The 21,662-nt window shown below is 37.8% G+C and overlaps 1 protein-coding gene across 3 annotated transcripts in view; it reads right to left on the bottom strand.

Annotated features, from left to right (window-relative positions):
* MIPOL1 (mirror-image polydactyly 1) overlaps window positions 1-21,662 on the bottom strand; it is a 183,186-nt gene that overhangs the window by 3,983 nt on the left and 157,541 nt on the right. For 2 of the 3 annotated variants that reach the window (XM_066188454.1, XM_066188455.1), the window contains one exon: window positions 15,873-16,103. The exons of the other annotated variant lie outside the window; for it this stretch is intronic. In XM_066188454.1, the coding sequence (XP_066044551.1) occupies window positions 15,873-16,103 (231 nt within the window). The remainder of the gene's footprint in view (window positions 1-15,872; window positions 16,104-21,662) is intronic. 3 annotated transcript variants of the gene reach the window in all.

Genomic DNA, 21,662 nt, shown 5'->3' with positions numbered 1-21,662 from the left:
CAGACAGAAGAATGATATGGTGGGTGGGCCATTCTGTTGTAGTGCTGAGGGTCCAAATTTGCAAGGACAGACACACACCTTCTGGAATGCTTTACAAAGCCTCCTAAGGGCTCACTCCCCATTCTCACATATTTCAATTTCTTCCATAGAAATTTTTGAAAACTGCAGTAGATGACCTTCATTGTTTCTCGGTTCTTCAAATACTTCTAGAATATCAGTCCCTTAACAAATAAATTCTCTCAACAAATGCAACATCAGCATTCTTTATACAATTACTACATGCATACATGCAAAGTGATTACAAAATGACATATAAAATAAAGGAAAAAACTCTGGATTCAGATGGATAGGTACAACTTTGGTTTTATTTCTACTGATTTACATATATCCAGAAGTAAAAAGTAAAAATTTCCAGTGCTTTTCATGATAGACGAAATTTGCATTGATGAAAAGCACAAAGATGATGGCTAGAAATATTTTTTATCTACACTACATACTTCTGTAATGCTCCCACAAAATGGAAAAATTAAATAAAACATGCAATTTAGGAAAGGGACACTTGGTCCATCATTATTCGTAAGTCAGCAAAAAACACACTGTTAAGAGTCTTGAATTGCAGTGGCTTAATGCTTCCTCCATATAAATTTGCAATGAAGCAGTTGAATCTATGTTCTATACAGAAATAAAAAGAATTCTATAAGGGGCTTGCTGCTATGATATTACAGGTTTCATTATGTCCTTTTAAACTTGTTGCTAAGTTTTAAGAAGATCTTTATCTTTAGAGGAAAGCCACCTGAACAGGATCATTCCTAGGTGAGTCTTCCCCAAGACAAATCCTCAACCATTCTCAACTTCTCTTCCAGTTATTTCAAACTGTGTTCCCTTGGCACCTATACACACAGTTGTTAATGCCTGGATGGAGTGTATGTTGTTATGTGGAGTGTTCTTACACAGATCCTGAATTCCTTGACAATCTGCTCTGACCTTTAGCAAAGGTTTACTCCTGTGAGTAAAAACAGTTTTGATTTTAGACTTAGTCTCCATAAAACAGACTTAAAATCCTAACTGACAGAGAAGTTTGCTCTGGGAGCCCAGAAGGTGAACAGATCGGTGCAAGTATGTTACCTACTACTTTCTGCTGCCTACTCTTATACACAATTTTGGCTTGCTTCCCTCTTTCACATATTCTGCTGAAGAAGTCTAGCTCTAACCTGTAGCTTGGGATCAGTAAAAACTCTGCAACTGCATAACTTCCACACTGCTCCAAGTCTGGTCAAAGTAACTCAGCCCAAAGAATACAGTAGCCTTTACTTTCAGGTTCTGAATATGACAGTTGTAGAGTCATGGAGTGACCTTCCCAGGAATCATGCCCCAGAAACAGACAAAATGGACAACCAACTGACAGAAAAGGACACCCTTCAAGTAGCCCATGTCCTAATCTGCAAAGCAATATATAGACTAGCCAAAAACAATGGTTTCTACCTGAAAATGGAGGAGTTAAGTGATAAAAACAAAATCATCCTGGATTTTGAAATGCTATATAAAGGCTTATAAACCTAAGCTATAACCTTTGGTTATCTTTCCAGTAGATAAGATTAGGCTTAGGCTATGAAGATGGGCTTAGTTGCATGATTTCTGGCTTCTTGTGGAATGTGTTTTGCTGATACTAATTCCCTTTAGAAACAAAGCTTTTGAAAATATATTAGATATTTTAAAAAATTATTAGATAAATAAAATGCATTGGACAAAAGCACTGCAAGCAGAGTAGCATCAGAGTTCAGTGAATCATTCTTTGGTGAGTTGTCATACAAACAAATTCACTTAATTCCATTTAGAACAAGTCAAGTCCCTTCCTTCCCCTCTCCTTTCCTTCAGTTTTCCTCTCGGATAAACTTCAAAAATTCTGAATGGCATATTTGTTTTCAGGCATTTTCTGTCAATTCAAGGAAACAAATGACATAAAGAAGAGAGGCTGCTGTGATACTGGCCTTGCTCAGAAACCAGTCACTTGGCTAAGATCATTTACTCAGGAGGCTGGAACAAACTGGTTCAGCTCTATTATCTGAAGGAGGGAACTGGACCCCAGCTGCTTCCCTCTCAAGGTAATATCACTGTGTTAACACTGGGTGTTGGTGTGGCTTGTTCTCAGTTTCAAAATTTGAGGCTTCTTTGATTGAATAAAATACTTAAATATTCACTGGTTTGAAGCCTGATATTAATGATATGACCTGGCAGCGCATGACCTATCTACCATGTACACAGCCATCACCCTCTTACTCCTGGCTGATTCAGTGATTTTTTAATTATCCTTATCCCTCAATTCAGGTATTATTTTTGCCACCTCAAAAGCCTACCTTTTTAACAATAATTTTTAAATCATCTCAGTAAAAACCACTGACCATTGACTTCAATGGTCTGTAACAATTCCTTCATAAATGATCACAGTGATAAAGACTACATGTGGTTTCAATGTCACAGGCTGCCTCTCTCTTCTTAACAAAGTTCCCTCTGCATGTTTTGGATCAGACACAGGGTGTCTTTTTAAATGGTACACTGGAGTTCAGCCATGGTTTTGAATCTGATGCTGACTATAATTCAGTGCCCTCTGTCAGACAGGTGGCTGGACTGACTGGTATTAATGGTCCTTTCTGGTCTTAAAACATATGTCTTAGAGACTGATTTAGCAGCATCATTGAGCTCTAAACCATGGTAGACCACAGGGTTGAATCTAATCACTACAGGCACCGCCACCAATTCCTGCCTGCCCAACACTGTTTGTAATGTCACTCCAAAAAGTATGTTCCATTAAATGTACAGGCCTTAAATTTGGCTGGGCAAACCATTCTGCCTCTGAAAAGCCGTGCCACCAAACAAGCATTCCTATTAAATCCCTTTCAGCATCTTCTCAACCCAAAAGAGTAATTCTCTATATGATTAAACTTAGAAGCAAATACAGCCAGTTGGGCTCTTGACAGCAGACATATTTCAAAATAAACCTGGCTTACACAGGCCTTGGCTAAAATATTAAGCCTTTATCTGTGGTCCACAATAACTAATCTGGTCAAACTGTTTGCCCTCTACCTTCTGTTTGGAAGATTAGAGCTAGCTCACCATTACTATTCACCTTGTGCCATCACTAACAGCAGGAAAAGTGAGCAGTAAACACAGTTGGTCTATTTTGACAGCATTTCACCCTACTTTGCATTGATGTAGATTGTTACACATTACAGGATAATACAAAATCAGGACTTGGTTTCTATGCTGGATTTAATGCCACCTTGTGAAAAGTATCACTCCTTTACTTTCAAATGCTTGCCCAGGACAGCATACACTTATTGCCAAAAATAAATGAGCTTCTGAGAAAGAAAAATAAGCCCTAAAACAAATACACTGTATTTCAGTACATCAAAACCTACAACATATCATAAAGACCAGGCTCTTACTATTGGATGGACCATTCACATCTGAGCATGAGGCTGATATTAGAGATAAAGAATAAACAATAGCTGAAATAGAGGATATATTGGTGTATTTAAAGTCAAGTGATACACATCAGAATATTTAATCAATTCTCCAAATTTCCCTTATTACTCCAGCTTGAATCCAACAGTTTATATAGAAATTTTTATGCAAAATAAATATTTTGTGCCAGAAAAAACTTTTTTTATACCTTCTTCCGTAAGCTGCAATTACTTTTAGCACTGACAAGTACTATTTCCACACATTCGGTGTCACAGCTGCTCTCTTTTCTTAGGAGAAATCTTGAGTACTCCTGACAGTATAGTCCTTATATTTCCATGAAGTTTGTGCTGATATCAATAGGTAAGGGTCTCCTGGATTTTCTTGCGAAATACTTCCTGGCAGTCTGTGTTGCCTGCTTATGGAAAACTAGCAGTTTTACCCTATGCTAATGGCTTCCCCACAGAAAGTATTCTACTGTTTTACATTTACATTTATTTATACTTATTCATTTGAAGAGGGAAAAATATTAATTCCTGAAAACTCCTGATGAACACTAGTCCTGCCTCTTGGTAATGATGTTTGGTATCATTAGAGTGCCATGAATCATAGGTAACCTTATTGTGTCTCTGATCTGTTCCTCACATTCTTGAGAGCAATAGAGTCTCAGATCTGGGTTCCTCATGTGCACAAACGTAATAATAATAATAATAATAATAATAATAATAATAATAATAAAAAAAAGAAGTATCCTGCTACATTAGAGCCTAAAATTGCTGAATAGAGAGCCTTTTTCTCTCAGCTTCTCAATTTGGGCTCTGAACCGTGTCTGGCAACAGCTCGCCAGTCTTCTTATACTATATTCAACAGAAATGTATTTCAGGAGATGAAATATAGAGGATTTTGTACAGAGGGTTTTAGTTTGTTCTAAATCCATCTTCAGGAAAATTTAAAAGCTATGTGAAAAATGATTATCTGAAACAAACAGTTTCAAATTTGCCCAAAATGAACAGTTAGGATTTATTTACAGTTCTGCAGAGAATGGGGTTATTGAGAGACTCTAAAAGTTGCAAGTATCAGTCTGAAACCACCACATTACACCTTTCTCCATGTTAGGCTTGTAAAGTCAAGTCTGAACCTCTCATCTGCCTATTCCAAGCAAGTCTCACTCCTTCGGACATGTTATTCTCATGTCCTGTTTACAATGAATTTGTACAATTGCAAATACTGATGGACTATGGTGCTGGTGTTGGGTGGGGTAGAGATAATTTTCTTCTGACTGTTATGGGGCTGTGTTCTGGATTTGTGCTGAACACAGGTTGATAATAGAGAGATGGTTTTGTTATTGGTGAGCAGGGATTACACAGAGCCAAGGCCTTTTCTGCTTTGCTTACTGCCATGCTGGCAAAGAGGCTTGAGGTATGTGGAAGGCTGGGAGGAGACACAGCTGTGACTGGTGATCCAAACTGACCAAAGGGATATTCCAGACCACATGACATTGGGCTCAGTATAAAAGGGAGTAGAAAGGAGGCAGAAGGCAGGATATTCAGATTGATGGTGTTTATCTTCCCAAATAGCTGTTCTGTGCGATGGGACCCTGCTCTCATGGGGACGGCTGAACACCAACCTGCCATGGGAAGCAGTGAATCTATTCCTTGTTTTGTTTTGCTTGCATGTGCAGCTTTTGCTTTTCCTACGAATCTGCCTTTATCTCAACTCATGAGTTTTCCAGTTTTTATCCTTCCAATCCCACTGGTGAGGGTATGAGTGAGCAGCAGTGTGGGGCTTGGCTGCTGACTGGGGTCAAACTATGACAACTACTCAGGCTGTTTCCCATGTACATCCCATCAAAGCACAGCTCTGGAAAACTGCTCTTCATATCATTAAAAAGAAAGACAATGTGAACTTTTTTCTTGATTCTACAAGTATTTAAAATCACCCAATGCAGACTTGATGGCTCCAAGCAGCTCTCAGTCCTGTTCCACCACCCTGAGGTGGTTCCACCCCTTCACCAAAATTAATCTGGAGCTCATGGAGAAAAAATTCTTTCCTATTAACCATCATCAAATCCCTCCACATTAAATATAGGGTTTACATAGGTTTGTTGTATTTTACCACCAATGTGATATTGCCTAAGGTGGAATGATGTCCACATCACTAAGAGATCAAGTAGCAATGGAAACAGGTATGGATGTAAAAGAAAAGCCTTTTACTAAGCTCTTACTAGTCATTAGTCCTTCATAATGGTCTTAGACCGGTAGGTGAACTCTCTACCCCTCTGATGGTTTCAGGACAACTCACACCTTGTCATACTTCTGAAAAGTATTTCTAGAAAAAAAGGGCAGACTTTTCTCAAAAACTAACAAAAAATCCACGGACAGAACATCCACTCTTCCTCCTAATGCTTCCCCTCGTGGCAATTCTGTCTGGTGATGACATGAGTGGGACTGATTGTAGGAGAAAAACCTTCTAATTTCTGTTGGTGAAAGCATAAAAAATTTGGCTGTACATAAAGAGTCACAAAATTCTTCAAAAGTGTAGAGTAAAATCTATAAAATGTCTTTTGTGTTGAGTGCACCACTTAGATATCCCTTTTTCTGATGTGCATATGTTATATCCTTTAAATAAAATATGATTATTTTATCAAAAATTGAAATAGAAATGACAGAAATGCATATATTATGAAGCACAAAATAAATTGCTAAATAAAAGAATTTTATTGTACACATTTCAATACCTGCACAATACACAATACCTGCAGTGTCTTTCATTCAAAGGCTGAATTCTGATACTTCCTATGGGCAAGAATTCCACAATCTGAAGATAGAATGATAAAATTTGGTCCTAAAGATTTACGCCTTCCAACAGCTCAGTGTTTGGATCTATATCCTTACACCCACATCAGAGCATTAAGGTAGAACAGGGAAGTTGAGCAACTTGCTAACAAAACAACAGTGGCAATTATGGGGTTAAAGCTGTTGTTAGCTCTCATAAGTACAGTTGATGCTGCCCTTCTACAAAATCTTGTTAAAAAAAAAAAAGCCTTATGGAAAAATCTGACTATTAATTAATGGCTCAGTAGTAGTTCAGAAACAAATGGTAATTTTTTTTCACAGATAACTAACCCCTGGTTTAGTACAGGTATACTTAATTTTAAGCAGTGGAAAAATTTAAATTATTTCACTTTAGCTTAAAATCAAATACTTTGTTGGCTTAGTCAGTTATTTCTTTTTGTTGTTGTAAAGAACTGTCCCAGCAATTCTCTAAAAGGTTATATGTAATTCAGAAGCTTCAGAAAGTCTGGGTTTTCTTTCTGAGCTTCTGCATATACATTTACAGTATTCAATCTTTTGCATATGTTAAGAAACAGTATGAGTATTAACAGAAAGAACCGCAAATTTATTTTTATTCCTTCAGCCAAGCCACAAATAAATGACTCTTGCAAACAAACCAAATACTATTTAGTAACGGCAATGTAAATGCCATGGACTTATTTTATTTGGATATAAAATATTAAAGTAAATGAGTATTTGCTGTGACACTCTTTTTATCATCTTGGAAAAAAAAGCAAGTCTGAGAAAAAGTTTTCTTGCTATTTTTCAAGGAGCACTCAATCTGCTGTTCAAAGTTATTTAATAATTTGTCACAGAATAGTTAACTATAAGCTCACAAATACTGTGTCAGCATGCTTCTTCCTATTGGGCAAACAACTTCAAAATCTAATTTGTTTGTGTTATTGGTCTTACTAAATATTAGTCTTTGCAAGTCTGGTTTACACCACTGAAGTTAACTATGCCAACATTCTGATTTTGTTCTGAAGTATTCCACAACAAGCTGATATTATACAATACAAGCCCAAGAGCTAGCCGATCCAGTTTACTGAGTGTATACTTAGTGTATTTTGCTACTGATAAATCAATAAACCACGTTGTAATCTACAAACTTCCATCTCTCTGAAGCAGCTATAAGTAAACTGTAAATGAACACACAGGTCAAAAACTGGGATGCTGTGATTATGTTGACTCTGAAAACATTTGACTTTCATAGAATACATTTCAGTGTTTGAGAGAATGAAGTTTCAGCACTGCTTTTTTTTTTTTTTTGTGAAAGGCTGAGATGATAAATATTCAAATGACAATAAATATTTGTGTTTATATTGTTACTACCCATACTTTAACAAAACAATATCTGCACTGCAATCCACAATGTACAGAGGTTAAGTAAAAGTAAACCATAGCTACAAAAAGAAAATAAATACTTGACGTTGACTGTATGTGCAGTTTTGCATTCTTCATCCATGTGAAACTCCCTGCAGCCAGTGGATATCTTGGCTGTGCAAGGAATGCACAAAAGGCATACCTGTCATTCCCTTTGATTGGGATTTTTTTTGGGCTTCATTCTGTTAAGTGCACCACCGAGCATAATACCGGTACTGATCATGAACATGCTACAGGCCTCACTACAATTTATGACACCCAAAATATCCAGGAGAAGGACAAATAAACTGCTCTGGCAATATCACACATTATAACTGTATGAGACTTTCAGTAGTGATATCATAACCTGCTCTACTAAGGGCAGCCCCTTGCTTTTAATGTCTTCCTCCAGGCTGTCCAGAAGTCCTCAAGCTACCTTCTCTAAAACTAAAACCACAAGTTTCTTTCAAGGTGATAAAGATAACAGCAGTGCTGCCAGTTCTCCTTTTCAAGACAAGCATAAGAAATAATACTTTCAGTTAGAGCATTCAGCCAAGCTAAGGAAAACCTGGTTTTAACCCACATCTGCCACTTCTCAGGGGAGCAGTACACACCAGGGTTGAAGACACTACCACACTTTTCTTTCTGAAGCTGTGAATTTCTAAAGAAGAAACATACGAAATGCTATTAGACCTGAAGGTGTGATTCTGCGGGTGGTGATCAAGGGTGCCCACCTGGAAAACGGGAGATGGAAGTTCTGATACTGGTTTTGTATTTATGTTCAAGAGGCATTGGATAAAACTGAGAAAAAGCCCTAAAGGTGTCAGAAACACGTTTCTTAAAGGCGAGTAGACTATTTGCTCCTCTCTGGTCCAAGCAATCTGCACTATTTTCTGCCACACAGCATTGCTTCAAAGCAAGGAACAGGGAGCATCCAGACCTGACCTGTATGGCTAAAACACCCCTCTGAGGTACAGGAGATCTGAATCAGGATCTCCACAGATGGAGGAGAAAACTCAGATCCATTCTGTCACACCCTGGAGGAGAATCCCTGCTCCCAAACAGCTGCTTAGAAAACTAAGGGTGGGATGGGGGCAGATGCTAAGGACATTTCTGAAAGAAATGTTTGAGGTCACACTGCTCTGCATGGATCTCTGAAACCAGCGTGCCTCACTCTGTCTCAGCATGTGCTCCTCCATTTGGGCCTCGAGGGAATCCAGGCAGAAAAGACAAAAAGCAAATTGTTCTATAATTTTTAGTTAGAAGTTTTCTGTTTATGCTTATCCAAGTCCTTCTATCCCAAGTGCTTATACAAAGTGCTTCTTTGGGCTGAGAAGTTACCAGTATTAGTGGTACTGAGTTATTAGGCACTCCCTCCATCACATCCTCCATCACATCACAGCAAATTTTTAGCTGGACTTCAACATGAAGTGCCCAATTAAAAAACCGGTGTAATTCAAGAAAGATAATATAATCCAATAAGAAAAATACATTTCATTCCAGATTTCCAAAAGGTATATATTTCCTTTTGTACAGTTTGAATAATACCTTAGCCTTACCAAGGGAAAAAAGATCTACCCAGTGATACAGAAGTGTGTAATGACAGCAGTCCAGAGAATATGCCATTGATGACTGAATTTGTGCAGCTCACCTTAGATTTGAATATTAGTTCAATATTTTATTTCCTTCGGAGCCAGAAAATTGATTTCTGTCTATATGTTGAATTTCTCTGAGGCTGCACATAACCTCATTGGCTAACTCAATTCTTTTTTAAATACAACAAAAAGGTATCTCTACAAGACTGTTTAATTCATCATTTCACCATGCATATTAGTGCAGTCTGAGGAGAATTTGTCTGAAAGGAATCACTGGTGTTAGTGCAGAATTCCAAGTATTTTAAAAAAATTCTGAGCCTGCTATGTACTGCTTTCAGTTAGATCAAACATGACTTTTTTTCCACACATTTCAATTACTCTTATTTCCTCACTGACTAAATCAGAATACTCCAGCCTATTGCCCCTAAATCCGGTACATTCACACTGCCTCTAATTGCTGCTCTACGGTAATAATTTTGTATGTGATATTAGTGACTGTTACCAGATTTTGTGTTTTGGACTTTCTAATGTTCCTATTTATGTCTAGTATGCCAAAAAAATTTGCATCAGCTCTGCAGAATTCTTCAGAGTATGTGGTGGTTTTGTGTGTCTGGGAATCTTCCATCTGGCTAGTGTGGGTTTCCTAAACACCATAAAACCCTGCCTGTGGAGATTGTGTATCTCTTATAAGCCCCATGGAGCTTATAATCTGCTTTTAATCATTGTATGAGACAGCCAACACATCAGTCCTCATTAAGGAGTTTTTTCCATTTTGAATCCCCTTTAATAAGATTTGATCCAATTCTGAAAATCCAGAACCTTTGCTAATTTGCATTGGTATCTCAGACTGCTACAAAAGTTGTCTTCCTTTGCTTTCCATTTCCTTCCATACAAACTCTGACGTCCATTGACTTCTGTGGATTGCTATAGCAAGTATAAGATTCTTAGCACCTTGCCCTCACTCACTTGTCTTTTGAATGTACCCACCAGCATCTGTTTCTCAGTAAACTACAGGTCATACCCTTAACCGGGACAAATGAATGCAACTTAGTGCGACAGAGCAAAGTCAATTTGCTGTAACTAAGAAACTAGCTCTGTATCTACATTCTTCAACAAGACATCAGGACTTACTTTACATTTCAAAACACCAGCACCAGTTAAATTATTCCCCATATGATATTAAAAGATTACCAACTACTATTCAAACTCAGCAGAAATTCACAGCAGCGGGCAGCTCAGTAGTTATCATTAAAAGGAAAATCACTTTTGACATGTGCTAAATTATTTACTGATACAAATCAGTGAAACTATTAATATCTATGAAGTTGTACTCCTAGCCTCCAGTATTTAATGTTTTGATCTGACATGCACCAGAGTACAATTTTGTAAGTAAAAAAAGAAAAAAGAAAAAAAACTGCAGTACAGTTTTAATAGAAAAGTCTCAACATCTAAATATAACATCTTAATAAAGTAAGCAATCAAATCATATTTATTGTTTTGAAAGAAGAAAACAAAAGAATTATCTCTCTCAAATTTAAAATAAAGCCAAGTGAGTTCTCTAAGACTTGGTGGCTCCTCCAAAACAAACAGCTTTAAGTCCCAGTGAATGTACAACTTGTTTCTTTTGTGAAGTGCTTCTGCCTGCAATTTCTAATTAACTAGCTCCATTCTTTTCTACAACAAGTAGCTCAACACATACAAGCTACAATGTATACTTCAGCTAAATATATGTAGGTATGATTTTAAAAGGGAGATAACTAGTTAACAATATTTGCATGTTGCAAAGAGGCTCAATTAGTATAAAAATTCAGAAATCTTGCTTTTAGCCTATTCCCTGCATAGCTGCCCTGTACTGAATACAATCTGCACACTAAAGATACGTTTGCAGTTAAAAATCTCCAGAGACTTTAGACCCATACATAAAGATACTTACTTCACTCTTTTCTGAGACACTGACCTGTATCCTCATTTAAAAATGAACACCACATCTTTATATTATTAAATCTTTGTTTTGATCTATTAGTATTCACCAAAGTGCCATTTTATACAACCCCACACTGAATAGGCAAGGCTGGAGGTAACCATCTGCAGCTTTAGAGTCAGTGTTTGAATTGATGAAAAGAGCTTTGTGTTTTCATTGCCAAGTTTGATTCTTCCAGTCATTAGACATTCCCCTCAGATCACATCAATGAAGCGAACTCCCTTACACCCATGTGTTAAATTCTCTTCTCCTCATGGTTTCCTTTGCCAGCTATACTCCAGAAAGACTACTGGGTCTTAGCCACATTCTTCTCACAGCTGTGTTAAAAAAGAGCATCAGAGCTTCTTCCCAAAATCCATATGTGTATCTGGTCAGTCCCCTGTTGGAGGGTCACCTCACATTGTGGTGTGATTATTCAAATATTCATCCTTGTTCTTGAACTGCACTGCTCTGATCATTCTGGGAAAGATTAGACCCTCCAGCCAGCACTGAAGAACGTGTTGGACATTGATGTGAAATGCACACAGCTCCCACACTCAGAAGGCAGATTAGTTTTACTTGCAGAAGAGGGGGACACTTTAATAAATGCTTGCTTCTTATTTCTTTACATTTTTTGTATTCTTTTCATCCGTGTCAACTGTTGATAATAACTGTTTTTGTTGTTTCATGGATCAACTTATATATATCAGCATCAGCTAGGAAAACAAATGAACAAAGCAGAGAAAGCATTTTCAAAAAGGCTGGAGGGAAATTCAGGACTAAACAAATAAAGGGTGTGTTCCAGTCACAATGAAATTTAGGCAGCCAAAAAAAAAAATCAGACCTTAAGGGGTAACGCAAATGTTATTAAGGATAGAATTTAATTCAGAAGACCACTTAGTTTTCTTATGAATTCAATTAACTGAAATATTATATCCAAAGCTGTAACTCTTGTGACTTCCTCCTTAAAAGGAAGAAAAAAAAAATCAAAATAAAAGGTCTCTAATGAACAGTTAAGGACAAATGAAGCAATGACTTCTGGTCTGCATCACTTTTATATTAACTTTATTCATAGTCAGAACTATCTTGACGAAGTACACAAGCAGGATTCTTCTCACCATTTATGCTTATTTTCATACCTGTATATTTTAGCATTGCAGTGTTACTTTGTGGATTTGTGTTTATTTTTAGAGGATTACATAGAAATTCTACCCACTCACCCTCCTTTGCCACTTTACACAGCTACATGACTATGCAAGAGTAGCTGTGCTCACTTGGAGAGCTGTGTGTTACTGAGCTAGATTCACTAAATTACAAGGGAAAAATAGAACCCCCCGCAGACAAATTGCATTAAAATTCACTCGAACTGCAAAGCTGTTGCAGAAAAATAGAACATTTCCTAGAAAAACCACATCAAGAGTGGCCCCAACCTTTACTGATAATTGGCTAATATTGATTTGGTATTACATTATAACCTCCTCTGATCTCACTGACATCAGCAACCACTCCACAATCCCAGAGGTTCCAGCCGGAAGGACATTTTAAAAATGCCTTCCTTCCTCTGTTGGCAGAGGTATTAATTAATTCACAGGCTCTCCCAGCCACCTTCTCCAGGTCAGCCCTGTTTCCCTGCTGGGACTGCACCAGCTGGCTCCTGGCTTCTCAGGCAGGACAAACTTGCAGGGGGCCTGTGGTACTATACCAACATTTCTGGTGAAATCTGTGCTCCTGTCCTAATTCTTTGTAACCATGAAATAGAAACATTAATTAAATCTAGAAAATTATAATCATAGCCATTCCAGAGTATTGATTTAAAATATTATGGTACAGATCACAATAGTCTATTGAATAAATATGTATTGTTGTGGGTGCACATACATCTATTTATATACATAGACTACAGTTAAAATGTGTACTTGCTTTATAAAGAATAGCACTCTCTTAAAAGTCTAAGTGTATAGTGATAGTGTCTCAAAATCAGAACAGATTCAAGCAAATGCAGCTAAACCTTTGTGGTCACTCTCTGATCATCAATGTTTCTTGGTTTACACCAGCATCCCTGTTAGGATGGTGCACCATTTTCAAAGGCAAGAGCTCAGTCTCAATTTATAAGTCACACTGCGGTGAGCCAGTGTGAGATGTTCACCCTACTTCAGTATAAACAGATGCTTACTATATCCAAGTTCACTATAGGTAGATACCAAAACATCCCCCTTCTGGTTCACAGCTGCTGTTTTGTATGTGATAGGATCAAGAAAATTTTAGATGCTTTTTGTCCTGATGGAAAGCACAGGACCACTATTCTGCTTTGGGTCTCACGTTTAGAAAGCAACAACTACTGGTGGGTACACAAATGGCTAAAATGATGGAAATGCTGGGGAGAATTACAACTTTCTTTTAAGCTCTGCGTATCACACTGAATGCAAACACTGAAGTTTTTAAGAATATTACAAAATTCTTTAGTGTTGCCAGAGAACAGATTAGCAAAGCCAATGTAAAACCAGTAAACTACATTGCATGAAGATACAAAGTACATCCTTTCTCAACATTATTTTATTAATTACAATGATGTTCTTTCTTAATGGTCATAATTATTTCACTCTTCTGATTTTTAACTGTTGCTATTTTACTGAGCAATATTGAGAAGCTACTTTATAGAGCTGACAAAACTACTTCCTTCATATGTCAGAATTCAATTTTAGTTGAGTATTTTAAAAAGTCAAGAAAACAGGTATTTTAGAACAGTCTTTACTCTATGAATTTTAGTGCCACATTTTAAACTACGTTAAGTATCCTCTTAAGGTAGTCCTAATAATTAATACTACTGTAATTAATACTAAAAAGCCTTTCTGTTGACAGGTTTATAAATTGTCAGTTCTTTTTTGAAATGTAGAACATCCTACATCGTCTAAATAAAATGCTAAGCTAACAAATGAGTTCCTGCCTAATTGCCAAACACTGATTTGTATGAAGCAGTTGAGGTTACAAAGAAATTGGGAATTCTCAGCCCGGTTTCCCTGCTGATGAGTACGAACTGTCTGTGTAGCTCTCCCAGAGGTGTCAGAGGAATCTCTATAGTGTCACACAAGGGTTCTTAGCTCAAAGTAAACACACTTTCCACAAACTCAGCTGCTTAATCTGTTTGCAGGTTGAATTATAAGATGGGGGTGGATGACTCTGGGTGCTGGGAAGACGCGCAGAGCATTTCCACAGTTTCATGGTAAAAAGGGCATGCTATTGTCATCAGAAGACTTCAACCAATTGTTTAATTTTGCTATAGGCTCAGTCGTCTGATCTTAACAATAATGAAAACTAACCTGACCAAAATTTTCCCAAGTAGCTGAGCATGTTAAATTCCATAAATTCTTTTCACTATAGTTGTGCATTACCACTACTTCAATTCTGTTTGTGGCTGCACTTCTACTTTAGCCACCCTGGGTACACGGGATTAAAAAAAGATTGTTTCACTTTGGGGAAAAAAAAAAGCAAACAAAAAAACCCAGCAAAAACCCAACCTCTGCTTAAATAGTTATATTACTAAACATTTATAAATAAAACTAGATGTAACAACCAAAAAAGTCTACAGAAAGGTTCAATTACTATTCTCTTTACCACACTTTAATTTTTTTCATAGGTATATTTTTATCGAGCACACACCTCCTGAAGTTTCAAATATATCTATCTAAGCCCTCAGAATAAAGATTTGAGTGATTATCAAACAACCACTGGAGGCTTTAACGTGATGACTAAAAATATCCATTTTCATATACAGAGACCTTAATTATATTTTATGCAGTTACAAATAAATTAAAAATATAGCAATATAACCATTTTAAATAGAATAACTCAGCATGTATTTTTCTAAACAAGAAAAGCTTTTGCTAGGTCCTTGCAATATATTATAAGCCAATCTGGCTACTCTGTAAGTATGCTGTAGACATTAAGGTTGAAGACATATGTGGACAGACAGGACAATTTGCATCAGTTCAGCATCGACCACCCTGGAAGGGTGAGAGAGGAGAACTTTGCAGTTGATGAATGTAATGCAGAGATGAGAAATGTTGGACTGTCAAGAGGCACTACTAATAACAAACACGACAATATGTACTTCACTAGAGATGAACTTCAGGTTTTGGAGTTCAGTAACCTTTTAACAGGGAAACTCATGATGGGAAAGAGAGTGCAATCTCTGTTCACTGACTCAGAGACTTCCTGTGGCTCTCAGTGAGATTTTGAAGACACCCCTAAGCAACCCCATAAGCATTTACTGTGGGATGAAACCTGCCAGATGTGTAACAGACCAAAAACGAAAAACCGTAACATTCTACCATGCAATTATAAAGGCAAATACTCTGTTGCCATAGGATTGCCACAGGATAAAAAGACAGTGAAAACCATTCATAGGAGATGGAAAGACTGTGCCTTGCACATGCAGGAAGCAAGTTTCACAACAGTAATGAGAGGCAGCCCAACTTGCCTAATAGCACAGAACTGTTAAAATTATCAGCTTCACACTGAGTGGGGAATGAGCTGCCAAAGAAGGAATAATTTTAAAGGACCGTTTCTGAGTACTGCCACACTTTCAGCTATAGACAAAACACAAAAAAAGTACGCTTCATGTGGATTACAATTGCAATTTTTGTTGGAAGGCAAGTGACTTACTTTTGAACTTTTTCATTGGCCTCCTGTGAAGCTTCCAGGGCTTTCTGGAGCTTCAGCTCGGTGTCCTTTTGCTCTGATCGAGTTTGCTGCAGCTGAGCTGCCAGCTCTTCAACCTGGCCATAGGTTAGGGTCACAACATCCTCCCTTCCTTGCAGTCCACCTTCAGAAGTACTGAAAGCAGAGTTAGGCTGGTTTTTCTGACTCATTCCTTCAGACAAAGACTTGTATAAGCTGGGAAAACCAAATCATACATGTTATTAAATTTCAGTCTAAGGCTGAGCTGCAAGAATTAATTAATACTTTCAATATTGTCATATATGGACTCACATGCAAAGCTAGTTATATTTCAGAAGTGACAGAGAACAAAGAGAACAAACCTTTTCCACAAGGCTTTTCTATAAGTATGTAACAACCACCAAAATTTGAAAAAGTAAAAAAAACAATATTCAGCAAAAACTCAAGAAGTATTGGTAGCTGTAGCATCTTGTTGATCACCTCTGAGCTGCAGCAAAAAGTTTTTATTGTGATTTACATAAAGTTGAATTAATCAGTATAAGTTATTGATGTGTTATTAACCTGTGCTACATGGGACTCTCTTTTAGCAAGCAGAACCACCAGTTACAGGGGATTTATTTGCAAAAGAAGACTTTTCAATAAAATGAAAGGAATAAAAACACTATAACTCAAAAACTAAAAGCATTAAATCAGCAGGATTACTTAGAAATATGATTTGCACTTGCTAATCAATTCTAAAGGTCCCCATTCAGTTTTATCCATGATTTTGAGCTAAGTTCATAAAGATTCCAAATCACAGAGCACAAACCCAATACTCTTTCATTGCACAAACCAGAAAATATTATTAACTGCTTTGTATTTGTGTGCCAGAAATTTCTGGACAAATCAAACATTGTTTCAAGTGTGGATTTTTAGTAGCAGCACACACTGATTACAGTATTCAAGACAGTCTACATGACACCTGCAAGTATGCAGCAGCATATTTTGTTTCTTTCCAGTTTATTAAGGTGTTTGTATGGAAAACACTGTTTGTTGCAGCAGCCCATAAAGGAAAACCATAAACAAACTAAAATATAATACACACGGACAAACAAAATGTGGATGAACTAAAAGAAACAGAGAAGCTAAAAGGTCAGTGTTGACATGTCATTGTGCATACTACCTCTGATTATATAAAAACAATGTGAAAAACCTTTTCAATTAAATGAAGACATTTTAAAATTATAAATATTTATAAAGGGACATTAAAATTCCTGAAATGGACTAATCAAAAAAAAATATTCTAGCATTTGCACATAAAATTTACTGACTGAAGTTGTACTACAGTTGAGCATTGATCACCATGGAAAAACACAAAGGTATGCAAATAATGTCGAAAGCAGGTTACTGGAATACCGCTACTGCCCACTTCTTGAACCTCTGGCACAAGATTAAAAGAATAAAAAGACAGATGAGAAGCTAAACTGTTCAGTGAATATATGGGTCCCTGATTAAAAAAAAAAAAAACAAACCCCAAACAACAAAAACTAAAATATAGACTAAATATTCTACCTTGTTCACACTACCTCAGAGTTTTTTTCCCAGAATATATGAAAATAAAGTAATTTATTTAGATCTTAAAATACTGGCTCTATGCGGCAACAAGTGGGCTTCTTTTTAAAGACTGGCCATGAACAACACATATATAGTAGTACAGTGGCAATATACTACTACATGTCTTAACTCATAATGATTGCATCTGAGTGACCGATAGATTCTGATGTACACTTTGCAACCAGTGTGATTCCTCCAGATAAAGGCACTGTGATTAATAGATCCTTTAATATTTTTTTTCAAAAGCATGCTATTTCCAGACTTCCATCAGTATGTTTTGGCAAAATACTTTTATTTCATCCGTTCTGAAATTTACTATTTTGAAATTCCGTAATTGACCAGAAGATTATTTCTTCAATGAATATTGATGCTATCATTAAAAAATAAATGGGAGCTCTAGGCCTGAAGAATGGGTCACAGAAGTATTCAAACAGTTCCTGGATTTCAGTAATTCACATGTACTTTTTAGCAAGCCTTTTGCTTTACTATGGCCACACAGACTCTTTCCTGCTCCAGCTTTGGCTCTGAGAGTTTCAATGGCCCACCTCAACTGTGTCCAGGCAGAAGAAAAAGGGACACAAGATGATATGACTCGTGCAGCTCCTGTAGAGAGCAAGAGGTTTCCTCAGTCCCCAAAGTCAGAGTAGCTTCAAGTCTGCAAAGAATTATCACCAGCTGTAACTGCTCCCAGAGGGACCTGACTTTGGCTGAAAATCAACTTTGTGAAGTGTTGCTCCTAAAACACTTCTCACCTTGCCAGGCATACTTTTGCTGCAAGGTGGGAAATTATTTTCCACCTGAAGCAATTACTGAACAACATAGCAAAACCTTTCACCTAAAGGAACAACAACAAAAAGAATGCAGCAAAAAACCAAACATTCCCTACCTGTCCCCTCCCTCTGCCTCCACCCCAGTGATAAACATATCCAATGTTCCCAAAGGCATGTAGGTCTGACCTTGGTTTTCACCACAAATGTTTCTCACAGGTCCTGGAGACCTCTCAGACCTCAGCCTGCACTCAGGATGGCTTTGAAGAGTGACCCCTCATGCTGCTGAGTGCCCTCAAGGGCCAGGCAGCATCGATATCTTGAAAATACTGCTTCAAAGGTGCTCTTAGGAAACATTGCAATAAGACAATATCAAAAAAAGTCCATAAGACCTAAAAGGACTTTGAAATTTTGCTGTGGAGGATATTAAATAGTCAAGTTTGCCTTACATGTGAGTCAGGAGCCTGACAGCTGGTAGACTGGCAACTGGATGACACTGCCCTACCATAGACAAATATTTTACTAGTCTTCCTTTGCCCGCATTTACACAAGGTAAGAGGACTGTGTTTTCATCTCAGTACAGCAAACCACCTCTCACTAATTTATTTGAAGGCAGCAGCTGAAGGCAGACTCTGGCACACAGGCCATGGACCATGTTACAACAGGAATGCTTGATGGACATAACACAGGGTCCTAAGAACCTGGACACTAGATGATTGAAACATAGGCTCATTAGCTACAGAGAAAGTTTGAATTGACTACTATCCATCTCAGAATTTCTTTTTTTTTTTTTTAACAAATATCAATTAAAGGCCACTAGCAAACATATTTTTCCTCCTCGGGCCTCAGTCTCCTTATCTTTAAATAAAAGCAATCACAATGCTGCCTTTGCAAAGTGCTCTGAGCTTCACTGATGTCAAGCGATTCATCACTGTTTGAAAGAGCTAAGTTAGATGCAGCACAATCAGAATTTAGGACAAAACTAAACTGAGATGGTCTTCTGGTGATGCCAAACAGCAAACTTTTCAGCTTCACTTTTACTGCTCAGGACCACTGAAGTACCCATACCATTTCCCTGTGATTAGCCTGAGAGAGGGAGTAATGACATGGAGTTAATCATCTGAGCCTTTCTTGAAGGACTGCCAAGATATGCTCTCAAACAAGACATAATTGGAAACCATGCCTCCATTACAAACTCTTCGTTTAGGGAGTTGCACAGTAATCAAATGTCTTTTGTTCACTTTATGCAGCCCCTGGGCAAATTGCTCAGATAGCACAGCGTCATGTGAATGATACACATATGACATTCAGCACCATCTATCATTCCTCACATTCACCATGCCATCAAATAGTCTAGGACCTCCACAAAAATAGTTTCTGGATTAATAGTGTTTGGTTGAAACAGAGCAAAACATGCACGAGACTGATGAGTAGAAGGAAGCATTTTTGAGGTGTTTGCAGTTACAGTGCTATTCCCTTCAGCTAGAGCACAGACCCACAGCTAAGATGCTAGCTTGTAGGTAAGAAATCCACCTGAATTCCTTGGGTACATGATGCATCTAGGGCTGGGTGCTATCTCTGATTAGAGACTGGAAGATTGCAACTTAGCATTTGCTTTTTTCTCACACAGAGATATAGTGCACCTGAGTTCACAGAGGAGACTAACTGTAGATTTTATGCTTTAATCCTGAATATTACTTGCTACATGTTAACATTAATTCATGTAGCATGTATTACTTGCTACATGTTAACATTAATAACACCTCTTCAGGGTTCCACAATGTATCGGTGCTAACTGCAAAACGCAGATTGACAGGCTCTCAAATTTCTTCCATGAATTAGAGGACTGTGTTTGCAATACAGCAAACTATTGCAGATACGTTTTGTAGTTTTCCCAAGTTATATGTTTTTGTAGAACCAAGCTTTCCATAAAATGCTTCTGTCATGATTTGACAGAGAAATGGCTATATTAGCATATTCTAGCCTAAGCATTCACCAGGTGCACCATGAAGGCTTGCTTCTAACTAAGTAAAATTAACATCCCCCTCCCACAAAAAAAAAAAAAAAAAAAAAAAAAAAAAAAAACAAAAACAAAAAAAAAAAATTGTAAGGTGTTTACTTTATCCCACTAGATGCTCCAAATAAGAATTTTGCTATCTTGTATCTGTTCTTTATTGTCAATTCATATGCTTTGGCCATTCTTAAATATTTGCCAATGGCTTTAGTTAACAAAATAACTTTAACTCAGTATTTGTAATACTGTAGTTATTCCCTAGAGTAATAGATTATTTAGGTAACACTGCAAATAGAGAGGGAACCTTATCTATTAATCGAAGACAGAGCTGGCACCAAGAGTGACCTCAGTATGTGAATATAATGGACATTTAAGATGGTGCCAGTGACTCCGTGTTTTGCTGTGTATCACAACCTCCTGCCTGCCCTCCCTGGGAAGTGTGAGCATTTAGCAGAGGCAGAGCAGCCCCTGGCTCAGCTGTGGGCAGCAGGCAAGGAGGAGGGGCACGGCCAGCTCACAGACAAGGGGCACTGCCACCTTCCCCGCGCCCAGGCTGAGCTGGCAGCACCTGCGCCTCTCTGCTGGCTGCTGGAGGCTGCTGGGTTGACATGGATCACTGAAGGGGTGTGTACGTGGGTGGTGTGGAGCCAGAAGCTCTGGCCTGGGGCCAGCAGGGAAACTGCCGATGTCAGGGATTTGCAGACACACAAGCTTGGTGGAAGAGACACAGAGGATCTTGTCCTAAAGGTCAGAGCGATTTATTTTTTATACCGAGAGTATGTTTTTAACAACATTTCTGACAACTGTTTAAAGAACAGTGCACCATTTTCCTCAAATCTAAACTGAATTAAGAAAGCAGTAACTCTTGGTAGTGCACTAAAATAACAACCACTGGCATACCAACAAAAACTGGTAGAAAACAATGTACTACTTTGTAATTTAAAACACTATGTGTTACTTTTTGTCTTTTTCTGATGATCCCTGCTAAGAGCTTCATCCTGAACATTGTCACTCACAAGAAAACTAGGGTATTATGGCATAAAGGAACATTAGGCCTTCTGAACAGGCGTTTTGGGATCAGCTCCTACAGTCTCCACACACCCACATGTCCACCAATCCAGTCTAGACCTTCAGCAACCCCTTCAGCTCCCACAGGTTTGACAGTACTGCTGGCATGAACACTTACCCTCCAAAATGCCAGCCATGGAAATCTTCTCTGATGACAAAGAGTGGGTGCACTCAAGAGCCAGACATTTCTGCTAGAAGCCTTAATTGATGTTGCCTGCCACCTTAGTTTGAATTTAGATTTGCCTGCAGAACTAATAAAATCTCACAGAGATTTCTTTGTTAGAAATTATGCGTGAAGCTAAGGCTAATATGGCTTGGGCCTTTACTTTCCTT

The sequence above is a fragment of the Chamaea fasciata genome, unplaced genomic scaffold (genome assembly GCF_029207755.1).
Source record: "Chamaea fasciata isolate MVZ Bird 193981 ecotype frontalis unplaced genomic scaffold, bChaFas1.0.hap1 SCAF_7, whole genome shotgun sequence".
Taxonomy (NCBI): Eukaryota; Metazoa; Chordata; class Aves; order Passeriformes; family Sylviidae; genus Chamaea; species Chamaea fasciata.
This window is presented reverse-complemented; position numbering and strand designations above follow the sequence as displayed.